At 32.3% G+C, this 15,124-nt stretch overlaps 1 protein-coding gene across 2 annotated transcripts in view; it reads left to right on the top strand.

The window, feature by feature from the left end:
* LOC140450060 (glucose dehydrogenase [FAD, quinone]-like) overlaps nucleotides 1-15,124 on the top strand; it is a 367,487-nt gene that overhangs the window by 346,269 nt on the left and 6,094 nt on the right. For both annotated transcript variants that reach the window (XM_072543487.1, XM_072543488.1), the window contains 2 exons: nucleotides 6,648-6,863; nucleotides 7,196-8,038. In XM_072543487.1, coding sequence (XP_072399588.1) covers nucleotides 6,648-6,863; nucleotides 7,196-8,038 — 1,059 coding nt within the window. The remainder of the gene's footprint in view (nucleotides 1-6,647; nucleotides 6,864-7,195; nucleotides 8,039-15,124) is intronic.

The following is a 15,124-nucleotide window of genomic DNA, read 5'->3' as shown; positions in this document are numbered from 1 at the left end:
AATCGCAATATAATATGACCATTACGTTTGGCTAATTCGTCTATAACAAACTGTTTCTCAAATACTTTTGTGTGAAGAACTTCCAACATTTCTTTTTTTGTATATATTTTTTCAAAGTACAAATCATTTGCATACAAAAAATCCGATATTTGTTTTTTCGTCGAGCCTACACTGGGGATTTTTCTAATTTGTTCGCTGTGATACGTCGCGTTATCTATTACAATGACACTTTTTGGAGGCAACTTTGGCAACACTTTATTTTCAAACCATTCCTTAAACAAGTTACTTGATATATTTTCATGGTAATACAGCTTTGAATCTTTAATGTTTTTTTGCCGATAGTAAAAAACTTTCTCCTCCAAGCCAGCCATTTTTGGATCCAATGTTCAGAATAATTATTCGCTGACCTCTATTAATTGGATAATTGGGTGCACACTTAATAGAGTCGTCTGTCTAACCTTTTTGAGCAGTATCCTGGGTAACGAACCATGTTTCATCCAGATAAAATATTGGTCTTCCTTCATCTCTAAATTTAGATATAGCATCCAAGTTTTCGTTTCTCCAGTTAATAAGTCGAGTGGAATCCATTATTGATAATCGCTTATTAATTTTCTTGTATCGAAAACTAATGTGATTAAAAACCATTGATAAAGTTGAAGGCGAATACGTACTAGAACAGTCTTTAACAAGTTGATCGTAGATCATACTAAGGGTTGGAACTAGCTTCTTTGAATAGAAATTATAAACTGCTCTTCTAATTACTTCAGCGTCTTTTTCATTTACTGCTTTATATGTAGAAAAGTCACTCCGCTTTTTAGGAGGTTGAATTCTATCTATAACAATTTTTCACACTGTTGTGTATGGCATTCTTGTCAATCGAGATGTTGCCTTGATGAGAAATTTATTGTCTTCTGGATTTAGATTATCTTCTTTTACTGTTTGATAAACAATCTTAATAATTTCTTTGGCATCATCAGATAAATGTAAACGTGTTTTACATTTAGCACTAGCTTCACCGATTCCTGACATTTTACTTGAATAGTCGTGACCTAACCACCGATCTAAATGCAATAAAATAACTGCCTAAATGTGCAAATGTCAAACTTAAATATGTTTGCTCCCTTTCATAATGTTTCATAAATTATGTTTTCTAGATAAAAAAATGATATCTAATTATACCTAAATACCTATTAGCACGAGAATTATAATGTGTAAAGCTATAGAATAATAATAAGAGGTATACTTTATTTTTAACTAATATACTTGCTTATGATTTTTTAATTTTCTTTTATTTAAAGATAAAAAGCTTCATTATCGAAAGTCCATTTTATTTAAAGTGAAAACGACGTAAAAAAGATAATATTCTAACTTCATAAATTTCAAGTAATGAGCTCGTTGAACATGAAAATTGTTTGTGATTGTTAATAATAATTGATTCCAAGCAACTTAATTTCAGATCAGTAAATCAGATGAGTAAGCAAAGATGACTAATTCGTGTATAGCAAAATTTTTTTAATACGAAGCATTGGGTAGGAATTTTAATTTTAACAATTTATTTGCACTCATAGAAAACAAGTCAGTTCTCTAAATAATATAAAGTCCGGTCCTAGTAAGCTGTTCCAAAACTATTGCTAGCCGTCGCAAAGACAATTGAGGGATTAGTAACATCAATAGGTGTTGTTCATTATTATAATACTGCGGTCGATTAGGTCATCCCACCAGCCACAGCCCAAATTTCTTATATCTTGAACGAAACTATACATATGCGTTTTAGTTAACCAAGTTATAATATCAGCCAAAAAATAACCCATTGTGAGTATTACCAAACCGATTTACTATTAAATAACATTATTTCCAACAATTGTGAATGTGTTCTAGAGAATATCTTTGTCATTATGTTAAACAATAAATACTTGTAATGATTTAAACAGGTCTTAAAATCTCCTTTTTGGACGAAATGGGGCACCAATAATTGGAGTAAAAGTGGTACCCCTTTTGCCCTATTTATTGGTACCCTCATTTACTCATACAGTATATGTTAACATTATGATCCATTTATTTTAATATAAAACTTATATCTTATTTAATGCAAGTTTCCACAAAAATGTTAGGAAACAATATGGTTTTGTTCCAGATGGTGTTTACCTACAAAACGAAAACTAATCGTCAAAAGAAGTTAACAAAGAGACAACTGGCTGTAAATGCTATAGTAACTGGTGAGATGGGTTACTATCGAGCATTAATTGCATTTGCTGTACCTCAAACAACTTTAAAATGTAATAATAAAAAACAAGTCATGATGCAAAAGTTTTAGGCGCTAAATGACCTGTTTTCACTCCAGAACAAGAAGTAAAACCTGTCGCTTATCTAACAGATATGGAAGTCAGATTTTTAGACTTTAATATGAAAGAATGTAGGCAACTTGCCTTTAAGCTTGCTGATGAAAATAGGATTAAGCACCCTTTAAACAAAAATCATAAAATGGCTGAACAGGGATATATGCAGGGATTTTTAAATTGCAATAAAGAATTGTTAATCAGGAAGCCTGAGGCTACGTCAGGTGCCCGTGCGATAGGATTTAACAAAGTGGCTGTTCAACAATTCTGTAAACTGTTGGAAGAAACTATTCAGAAAAATAAGTTAACAGCAGAAAAAATTTTCAATGTAGAGGAAACAGAAATTACGGTTAATCCAAAGGGAGTTTCTAAAAATGTAGCTTTAAAAGGAAAGCGCCAAGTTGGCGCGCTTGCATCTGCCGAGAGGAGCGAAACTATAACTGCAGAAATTTGTTTCTTTACCTCAGGAGTCTATATGCCTCCTATGCTATTATTTTCCGAAAGCAAATATAACAGGAGTTTTTAAATAGCCTCGCGCCTGGTGGATATTTTCGTGGTATAAGAAGTTTGTCGAGTATTCTAGAGCTTCAAAGGATTCACTGGTTATGCTTCTGCTAGATGATCATTCATCATCATCATCATTATCAACCTGTATACGTCCACTGATGGACATAGGCCTCCCTCAGCTCTTTCATAATACATAACACGCTTCAGGTCGTCAGTCCATCTAGTTGATGAGCGTCCTCTGCTTCGTATTGCTTCTTGCCTTGGTCTCCACTCTAAAATACGTTTTGTCCATCGGTTGTCTGATAATCTGGAGATGTGTCTAAACCCAATTCCATTATAATGACGCGATTTTTTCTATAGCGTCTGCTGTTTTTGTTCTACGACGTATTTCTTCGTTTGGGATTCATTCTCTCAGAGAGACATTCAACATCTGGCGCTCCATAGACATCTGAGTCACGCAAATCTCATTAACTATCTTTTTTGTAAGTATTAATGTATCCGCTTCATAAGTAAGTACAGGTAAAACACATTTGTCAAAGATTTACCAAATGCTGCCCAGGCTAATCCTATGCGACGTGCGAGTTCATTAGTTATTATTTGCATCTTGTTAGTCCAACCTCCTACGAACAATTTATGTGCAGGTGTAAAAGATGAGGATGATGAAGCAGTACTTGTATGCGTATTTTGTCAATAGGCTTTTTTGGTTTTAATTTCGTACCCCATTTTACTCAATACGACGACATAATGGGATAATTTACTCTATTCTGTGATTTTTTATATAATAAGGAAGATTTTTACTTTTTTCTTTAAATAAAATTTGTCATATCTTCTTTTGTTTTCTCTTCATCATGTGTATCAATTTTAAATACAGTGACTAGAATATCGTTTCTTCTCGATTCCTTTCCCATCCTTTCTAATCTATTTTTACCTCATTTATACGTTGCTTTGTTCTAAGTTTTCTTTTAATTTCATCTCTTATTATTCTTAACATGCCGTACACCAAAGTGCGTAGGCGACATCTCATTACTAGAATTCTGTTCTTGGCGGCGTGACACAGCTCACCTGTATTGTGTATTTCTGTCCATTTTTTAATATTCCTTAACCAGGATAATTGTTTGCGGCCGGCTCCTCTCCTACCTTTGATCTTCCCTTGTGGGATTAACTGTGGTATTTCATATTTTGCTCCTCTCAATATGTGCCCAAGGTAACCAATCTTGGGTTTTTTAATTAATTCAAAGAGTTCTCTTTTCACGCCGGCTCTCTTAAGGACGTCATCGTTTCGAACTCTATCCACCGAAGGTATGCGCATCATTCTTCTCAATGACCACATTTCAAATGCTTCAAGTTTGTTGATAGATGTTTTTTTCAAAGACTTTTTTAATTCTATTACCTCTTCTTTATATTCTTTATTTTCTTTTCTCATTTCTCTTAGCTCTTTGTGCATTCTGTTTTTCCAAAAAACTCACCCTGTATATTTATATATATATATATATATATATATATATATATATATATATATATATATATATATATATATATATATATTGTTATGATGTGTTTTTTTGTTTGAATGATGAGCAATGAGTATTTTTTAATAATATAGGGTTTTTATCGCGGTTCTCAAAGAATTAGTTTGTAAGTACTTTTTTAAATTATCTTTATTATAACTATTATGAAACACACATATATATCTAACCTAGCCAATGTAAATTTAAAATAAACTATCTTTAAATTGATATTCTTATAAAACTAATTAAATTCTATAGACAATGTAAAATTTAAACAAACTATCTTCAAATTTGAAATTGTTATGACACTAACTAAATTATATTAACAAAATTTTGTACCTTTCTTTCACTGAATGCCTAAATGAACTGTTTTCCACTATATGGATTCTAATCACCACTGAATGTCTTCGTACTTCGGTTATCCTTGTTTTTGTGAAATTACTTCTACCAATTTAAGATATATTTTTCTTCACCAGCATTTATAAATTACCAAGCAAACCAGCAAACAGCATTTATATTTATTCTTCTTTTCAAGATACCAATATCCAATCTCCATATAATTATTATAAGTTGATTTATACTAATCTCCAATCATAATATAATTTTAATTTCTTCCAATATCCAACCACTATTCTTGTAATATACTTTTTTTTTTTTAATCTTCAATAATTATTTGTGTATAATTATAAATGTGCATTAAAATATATGCATAATTTTCAATCTTCATTTAACTCATAAAACTGCTTGACTCTCTTACTAAAACTCCTTGAAAATTCTGAACAATTGACTTCACTAAGTAAATGTATCTATCTTCTAACTAACTTTCATAATAAACTGGCCTGACTTCTGCTGACTAAAAACTGCCATCTTGAATCCAAATCACGGGTATTTATATCTTTTTGGATATTCCAGAACCATCTGGTAAGAGATCATGTTCTATTTAGTTCTATTTTTTCTATATGGAATTTTCTGGAACAATATATGTTCAATCCAGAGACATAACCATTATTTCGAGAATGTTCGACCGTAAACAATGGTCAAACTCTGCATTCTGGAGAATTCGATCATTTTTTATTGATAATTTTGTTTACATTTAGGCTTTTCAGATCAGAATAAATATTTAAATTAGTAACTAACACTCTAATTTAATAAAATACACATTTCAAACAATATATTATTATAACCCCACTTTATATTCCCAATTATTTCCTAAATGTCACTTACTGTATAGTTGGTTGCCTAATCACATGGCTCACTTAAATATATTTACAACATTAAAATACAACTTTTTACAATTATTATATGCTAATTTCTTAAAAATGCCCTCACATAAATAATTTTTATTAAATTCTCTAGTATATAATTTATTAAATTAATCAAATACTTTTTTATATCTAATATTATGTAGTATATAACTTATAAATTAATTTTTTAAACAATATCATTTCAACATATATATATATATATATATATATATATATATATACCTACATATAGTTTTATGATAATATTATGTAGTATATAACTTATAAATTAATTTTTTAAACAATATCATTTCAACATATATATCTATATATATATATATATATATATATATATATATATATATATATATATATATATATACCTACATATAGTTTTATGAGTTTCTTGAAACCAATTGCAATCAAAAGAGTGAAAATGCCCTTCTAAATAATGCATATCTCGAAAATCTAATCGAAACTATTTTCAAATCAAGACTTAATAAATTTTACAACAATACGAATAACAATAAACCCAACAGTATCAAGACTACGTATACAACTGTTCCATATTTAAAAGGTTTATCCGAACAACTAAAAAATCTTTTAGCCAAACAAAACATAACCGCGGCTCACAAAGGCAACAACCTTTTAAATAAATATTTCACTAAACTAAAAACACGAACTCAAAAAATCGCATGTTGTTTACGAGATACCATGTATTAACTTTTAAGGTGTCTATATCGGGCAAACCAGTCAACTGCTTCAATCCAGAATTCGTTCTCACAAATATTACAATCACAACGTCACTGCGCCCAAAAAACATGAAAATAAAAATAAGCATAAATTTGACTTCGAAAACATCAAAATTTTAAAAACCGAACAAAACAAAAAGAAGAGGTATACATACGAATCAATAGAAATAAAAAGAAATCAACGCAATCAATGACAAAAAAGATACACAGAACCGAAATAAAATATATTTCAATCTGATTTAAATAATAATAAATATAGCACCATAAAACATTTGCTTACATATATCTTTTTCTTTTTAGATTTCGGTTCTTTTGATTTTATTATAATTGGAGCAGGACCTGCCGGTAGCCTTTTAGCTAATAGATTGTCAGAAGTTGAAGAATGGAAAATATTGCTAATAGAGGCTGGTGGATATGGAGATAACATCACGGATATCCCTAATATGTACTTCGAAGTCGAATATACAGACTATAATTGGGGATTCGTCAGTGTTCCACAAAAAACTGCGTGTTTAGGTAAGGATATTATTTTATAAGTCAAGTTTTGTATAATTGTTTATATAAAATTATCTACATTGTACAATTATATCAAAGATTAAGGAAAATATTAATTAGTAAGATGTTTATTAGTGAATATAATCTCATTTACAGTTGTATGTATTTTTGTATGTATGTTTTTTAATTTTCAAGTAATTTTACCGCTGTTATATAATAAATAATTGAAAAAAACTGATCTTTTCTAACATATGGTTTTCGTATTTTGGTATATCTAAAATTACGTTTTATTTACTTAATGAATCATAATAATTTTTTTATTTTATTTTATATAATCTTCGTTAAACTTACAGGTATGGTTGAAAAAAAGTGTTCAAATGCCAGAGGACGAGGAGTAGGTGGTACAACTTTAATAAACGGCTTGGTCTACTCCAGAGGTTCAAGCCTAGATTTTGATCGGTGGGCAAATAAAGTACAAGATTCTAGATGGTCATACAATAACGTTTTGCCTCTTTTTAAAAGAACCGAAAGGTTTAACCACAGAGATAAGCGAGCACCTGTTAATAAATCAATCCATGGATATCAAGGACTCCTCAATGTCGAATACCATTTACCAGAAAGCCCTCAACTAGTAGCTTGGCTAGGGGCACATGCAGAGCTTGGTTTACCGATAGCTGATTACAATGCTGGAACGGGATTAGGAGCATCTCCTGCTCAAATCAATACACAAAATGGACGAACACAGGATGCTGGAACAGCGTTTATATTACCCATTCTTAAGAGAAAAAATTTATGGGTTTCTACCTACAGCTATGCTACTAGAATCCTTATAGATAAAAACAAAGTAGCTAGAGGTGTTGCTTTTACCCGAAATGGTCAAAATTTTATTGCTACAGCCTCTAAAGAAGTCGTGGTAAGCGCAGGAGCATTTCAAACACCACAGCTTCTTATGTTGTCAGGAATAGGACCTAAAGATCATTTAAACAGTTTGAATATACCAGTAGTTCAAGATTTAGCGGTAGGTAGTACCCTTCGAGATCACGCTTGTTTTTATGGTTTGTCATTTAGTACCAATTATACAGAGCCTATTTTGCCACTGGAGAATTACGTGTCCCAGTTTTTGAAAGGAGTAGGACCACTAGCTGCACCGGGAAATAATCAAGGAGTTGGCTTTTACGAATCACAATTTACTAGAGGTAAATGTTTTAAAGCAATTAATAATTACATTTTGGCAATATACAAAAATATCAAAATATAGGCTAATTAAGTTAGATTCTGACTAGACACAACTGTATAAATGGATTTAACAGTTGAAATGTGTAGTATGAGATATTACGAAAGGCTATAGTGGGATAAGATGGTCAAAATTATAAAGGACATAATTATAACCTCACTCAGTTAAATTTTCAAGTCCCTAGGTGCTTCTGGGGGTTCGTTATGGAAAAAAACGTATTTAAAAAAAAATTTTTTTTAGACGCTCTATTGCTGCAAAAAAATCTGAAAAAATTTATGAAAGCGTATTTCAATAATACAAAACTGTCTGATTTTTTTCAGATTTTTATCTTGAAAATTGAGCCCAGGAAAAATATTTGAAATTTTCAGTGATATTTTAGGTTATGTCAGAAATTTTTAACCAACTTTAAATTAATGTTTTTTTATGGGTTTTTCCCGTTCTTTCGAATGGCATAGGTATTATTATTATTTTCAACGTGGAAAATGCCTAAAAATCGAAAAAACTGCTTTTTTGGCATTTTTCTGAAGTTTTTGACTCATAACCTCAACAACATATACATAAATTAATGATAATTCATATTTTTATATATATATTCTTATCTTTTCAATCGAAATAAGATATTAAAACTATTATTTTTTTCCTACAGCATGCTCCAAAAACCGAAAAACCCCGGTTTTTCGGCGTTGTTTTTAAGCTTTCGCTATATAACCTCTAAATTCAGTGTCTATCTGAATGATAATTTACATTTTCACATGTATCTTTCACTCTACAATTAAAATCAGCTATTCAAAGCATTAGTTTTATCTCACAACATTCTCAAAAACCGAAAAACCCCGTTTTCTCCATGTTTTTACTACATAACCTCAAAAATACCTCTGAAAAATGAACCATATTTTTGATATCTTTTAATTAATTATTACAGCTGATCGGACGCAGGAAAACAAAATATTTTTTTAGAGGTAAAAAAAATTCATATATTTACTAATTAACAATCTATATTTACAATATTCTATTTAATCTAGATACATTGAATGACAGAATAATTACATTTTATTAATCTTCCTCACTATCCTCGTCGATTACCGGATCAATCTCCGTTTCACCAAATATTTCTGAAAGAAATTTAGCTGTTCTAATAATGTCCGATTTGTACCTAGCATTGCTTAAATAATATATAATAGCAGCAACATGTGAGCAGGATCCAACAGTTCTCAATGCATTAGCACAATCGCACGAGTGACGTAAAATTGCATTGTAGCCAATAGATTCAGGCTTATACTCAATGTAACATTTATAATTTTTTTTTTGATATGTCTGGATTGTATCAAAACCTTGATAATATTCGGTTTCATTCGAATGTATTCTAAATTAATTTCGTTTCTATCGTTCAATAACTCAACAATAACAATAACGTAGCTAGGTAACATACAGCTTGACCTAACTGGTACGTACCCGAAAAGAATATTTTGAGATCTCTCTCTCTGTCATCTCTGGAAAATCAAGAATTTCTCGCGATGTTATCTTGGTTGTCGTCGTACTTTGTCTAGACCACCTTGCTGTTTCAGCTTCTTTAGCCAATGTGTTATCCAGTTTACTCTAATTCAACATTCTCTGTATTCTTCTTCTTCTTCTTCTTAGCCTTCTGTCGTCCATATTTGGACATATACCTCTCCCAACTCCTTCCATCGGTCTCTATCCTGAGCAACATATTTCCGATTTAAAATCCACAAGGAATCTACGTTCCTGTATTGGGCTGTATACCATATATTAAAAAATTAATCAAAATCCTTTGTAAAAGGTATATATTTAAAAACCCAAACGGGCTATGTTAGACAAAACGTTTTCGGAATACATCATTTCATCATCGGTGTCTAGGAGTACATGAATGTAGCCACTAAATATATGGGTAAAAACCCGTTAACAAATAATTAGTTGCATTTGTTCGACCAGTTGCCTCCATAAAGTCCTCGTAGACACACCGTCTCAGGACTTGCAACTTCAACGTGGAGTCATATGTCGCCATGTCACCTAATCCAACGGTAACTTTAACATCATAAGTATTTATAAGATATAATGTCGAACAAATGCAACTAATTATTTGTTAACGGGTTTTTACCCATATATTTAGTGGCTACATTCATGTACTCCTAGACACCGATGATGGAATGATGTATTCCGAAAACGTTTTGTCTAACACAGCCCGTTTGGGTTTTTAAATATATACCTTTTACAAAGGATTTTAATTAATTTCCGATTTCATCTGTGGTCTTCCTCTTGGTCGTTTACTTTCGTAGGGTCTCCTTCTTCATCGCTATATAATCTTTTTCCATAACGGTTATTAAGGAAACATGCAATTCTGCAATATGCTCCAACTTTTGGTAACAATTTATTATCCAATTGTTGATGGAGGAGCTTATATTTTTTTTCAAGAATGCCGTGGACAGCTTCTACTACCCATCTTAGTTTCGTAACGTAACGAGATTTATTAGCTTCAGCTGTGGATAAACTTGGTCTTTTTCCTTTTAATGCAGGCATCAGAACCTTAAAGCCAAGATCTTCTAAATAGGATACGACGTCCCTATCTACAATACAAACATCACCTTTTTTTATAAGTGACCTTATTCCATTTGGATCTTCCATAACCTTCTTCATGATGCTTGCATCATTTTCTGTAGCTAAGAATGGACCGGGTAGATCTACAACAAACCCGTCTGTTGTGCAGATGATAAACGGCTTGCACAAGGGTTTTTTCTTCTTTCCCGAATATGATTTTCTTTGATACCAATTATTTCTGCTTTTTTGGTGAGCTAAATAAGCTCCATCGAAAATTAATGTGAGCTGATCATCGGTCAAATTAAATAACTTTATGGCATAAACAGAAGTATGGTTACGGATTAAGTCTTCTCTCACGAGACTTTTTACTCCAAAATATTGTGGCAATACATCTCTCTCGAATGAATTGATTACAGACTCGCAAAAATCAGATACTTTGATCTCATTATCTATCCCGAAAACTGATGAAATAAACTTATTTGATGATCCAGTTCTTAATTTAACAATAATACTGGTTATTGTTGCCTGTTATTTTAGACACGACACAATTCTGCTGTCAAATTCAAAATCAATTGAAAATAAACACAAAAACAGAGAGCCATTGAACATTTGAGGAAAAGCCCCGCCGAAAAGATAAAGGCCCTAACACGCAAACTGACTAAGAGAATGAGAGCCCGATTATAACAGATATACATGGCGTTGGTAGTTGCGCCGCGTAATGTCAACTACCGTGCGGCGCAACTATCAACGCCATGTTTTGTGTTACAATCAGGTTCCCTGGATATGCGGGATGTAGGGCTAAGACATGAACGCCAAAACAGTTAAGTAAATATAAAATATAAAATAAAGGAATAATGATATAAGCATGGGTATAACGCTCTTGTATCTAAGCGGAAGAGTAAGGCATGGACGAGCTTATGAATGTATATAACAAGGATCTCAAAAGTCATGGAACTATACAGATATGCGTCTGTGTATAAATGTATGTACATTGTGATATAATATCACGTATATAGATATATTCGCTAGCTTATAATTCCACAACTTTTGAGTGTACAAGTGCGTTCTAATTCACGATTCATTTTTCGGAATCTTTTGAGGTTATGTAGTAAAAACATGGACAAAACGGGGTCTTTCGGTTTTTGGAGCATGCTGTAGGAAAAAATAATAGTTTTAATAGCTTATTTTGATTGTAAAGATAAGAATACATATAAAAATATGAATTATCATTAATTTATGTGTATGTTGTTGAGGTTATGAGTATTGGCAGAAAAATGGCAAAAAAAGCATTTTTTTTTTATTTTTAGGCATTTTCCACGTTGAAAATGATAATAATACCTATGCCATTCGAAAGAACGGAAAAAACCCACTAAAAAACATTGTTTTAAAGTTGGCCAAAAATTTCCGGCATAACCTAAAATATCACTGAAAATTTCAAATATTTTTCCTGGGCTCAATTTTCAAGCTAAAAATCTGAAAAAAATCAGGTACTTTTGTATTATTTAAATACGCTTTCATGAATGTTTTCAGATTTTTTGCGGCAATACAGCGTCTTAAAAAAATTTTTTTTTTTAAATACGTTTTTTCCCATAGCGAACCCCCAGAGGCACCTAGGGACTTGAAAATTTAACTCGGTGAGTTTTTAATTATATCCTTTCGAATGGCCAGACCCAAAACTAAATCGAGCATTTAGACCATCTTATCCCGCTATAGCCTTTCTTATAATAATATATGTACGATTTTGAGTTCTAAAAAAATATTTTTTTAATACTGAAAAATTGACTTCAACAAATTTAATAAGAGTATTAGGAACTATTGTGTATAGATAACAATTTAATACTGTTTATAAATAATATTTTTTTGATGTAATTATATTTTAAATAAATAAATAAAAAAATAACCATAAACGCGACTTAAGAAAAGGTTTGTATATACTGTAGTTATTAGATGCTTTGTTTTTGGTAACTTTGCATTGAAAATACGATAAGTATTATTATTTTAATGTTGTCATCGTCATTCTGGCTTTATAACCTTGCATAGGTCCTAGCCTCCTCAAAAATTTCTCTCCAGTTGTCCCTATCCATCGCCTTTCTCCGCTAAGCACGTATTCCCATATTTCTCATGTCTTCATCGATGTTATCAAGGAACCTTGTTCTGGGTCTTCCTCTTCTTCACTGACCAATGGGTCTATCAAGGAGCATTTTTCTAGCTGGGTCATTTTGTTCCATTCGCATTATATGCCCTATCCATCTCAGGCATCCTACCATAATATGTTCTACGATATCTGGTTTATAGAGAAATAAATAAATTGTTGGTGTGGGAACGTAAAATTCTTCGAATGATATATGGCCCTTGCAGAGACAGCGTGACAAACGAATGGAGGGATAGATACCATAACGAACTAGAGTCTCTATTCGGAAAAGAAAATCTAGTCAGATATATAAAGGCCAATAGACTTAGATGGGCAGGGCATGTGATACGCAGTAACGACAATCGCCTTATTAACAATGTGTTCTGCGAAAGGCCAGAGGGAAAAAGGTCTGTAGGGCGGCCTAGAAAAAGGTGGAAAGATGCAGTCAAAGAAGATTTAGAGGAAATGGGAGTGCGACAATGGGAATTACTGGCACAGGACCGACAAACATGGAAGGTAATAGTAAACGCAGCAAAGACTCACGAAGAGTTGTAGCACCATTGATGATGATGATGATGATATCTGGTTTATGGTATACTCTATAAAGTTCGAAGTATCACCTTATCCACACTCCATTGTCATTGACATTGACTGCTCCATAGATTCGCCCTAGTACTTTTCTTTCGAAACATCCTAACATGTTTTCATTACTTTTTGTTAGAGTCCAGGACTCTGACCCATATGTTAAGACTGGTCATATTATTGTTTTGTAGAGTTTTATTTTTTATTTCTCGATATATTTTTGTAGATTTAAGGAGTAGATTGAGCTCAAAATAGCATCTGTGTACATTTAGCGGTTTGTCTCTGCGGTAGCATTATTTTTAGTGTTAAGGAGAGCTCCCAGATATACAAATTCATTCACTGCTTCGATGACGTCGTTTTCTATAGCAAGTGGTCGTAGGATTTTTCGTTGCGTGCATGTTTTCATATAGTTCGTTTTGTTGGTGTTGATTATTACACAAATTTTTGTAGCTGATTCTTTTAATGTCATACGCCTTTCGTACAGCATTTTCCGTTCTCACAACAATATTGATATCGTCAGCATAAGCAATGATTTGCACTGATTTATTATATAAAAAACCAATTGTTGGGATTTGTGATATACGTATTACTTTTTCCAGAGCCAGATTGCACGATATACAGGAGAGAGGGTCTCTCTGGCGCAGCTTGTTATTTGTTTTAAAAGGTTCAGACAGTTCCCTTGAATTCGTACTACATTCAACTATTTCAAGAGTTAGTTTTGTTAAATTTATAAACTGATTTGGTATTCCTAGCTCTTTTATTACTTTGAATATTTCTCTTCTATTCTCAGAGTCGTAGGCTGTTTCGTAGTCTATAAATATGTGATGAGTAGGGGAAAGTAAGGTAAAATGGGATACTTGAGTAAAACGGGGTAGTGCCTCTAGCGGCCAACCAATGACGTCAGCCGCGGTAAAAAATACTTAAAACATTCGTCTAATGCGCATTGGCTTGTAGTTCGAATGCTCCGTAGTTCAAACAGCCGACCTCGTGCTCAGACCAAAATATGTGTTTTGACAGGTGCCTGATGTAATTTTCGGATCCCACGTTTTAAGCTGTAACTTTTGTTTTAAACAAGTTTTTGAAATAATTTTTTAACTCGGATGATGTGTAGTGCCCTGTGCATAATATGAATAAGTTTTTTGAGTGAACCAACTCATATTGAGCATACAAGGTAAGTTTTTTTTAAACAGCATGTGGGGTGAAACGGCACATAACCGGGTGGGGTAAAATGGGATATCCCGTTTTACCTCTTATGTAAAAATTCTATAGTTACATTCAAATCATAATTAAAAAAAAATAAATGACTTTTAAAAGCAAAAAATATTCAAGCTTGTTTGGGGTACTTAATATCAGAATAAACTTAGAAGAATTGTTTTTGTTTCAGATGCCTAGAAATTACCAACGAAAGACTGAGCGTCAAAAATGGTCTGAAAATCTATGGCCAGCGCATTCGAAGCATTAGAAAAAGAAACTTGTAAATTTTTAACAGCATCCAAAAAATATGGAGTTCCAAAATCAACATTGGAAAGAAGGTTCAAGGGAAGAAATAAATACGCAACAGGTCATTCTAACTTACTTGGGGACCGGCTGCCTACATTTCCTCTAGAGTTGGAGTAGCAATTGGTAACATATGCAAAGAATATGGAAACTATGATGTGCGGTCTTACAACTCGTTCCATCCGTAGCTTGGCATATCAGATGGCAGAGAAAAACGACACCAACCATCATTTTAACAAAAACACCAAGTTGGCTGGATGGGAATGGATTCGCGCTTTTTTAAAA

The sequence above is a fragment of the Diabrotica undecimpunctata genome, chromosome 9 (genome assembly GCF_040954645.1).
Source record: "Diabrotica undecimpunctata isolate CICGRU chromosome 9, icDiaUnde3, whole genome shotgun sequence".
Taxonomy (NCBI): domain Eukaryota; kingdom Metazoa; phylum Arthropoda; class Insecta; order Coleoptera; family Chrysomelidae; genus Diabrotica; species Diabrotica undecimpunctata.
Note: the sequence above shows the minus strand (reverse complement) of the source record. Positions and strands in the feature narration are given on the sequence as shown.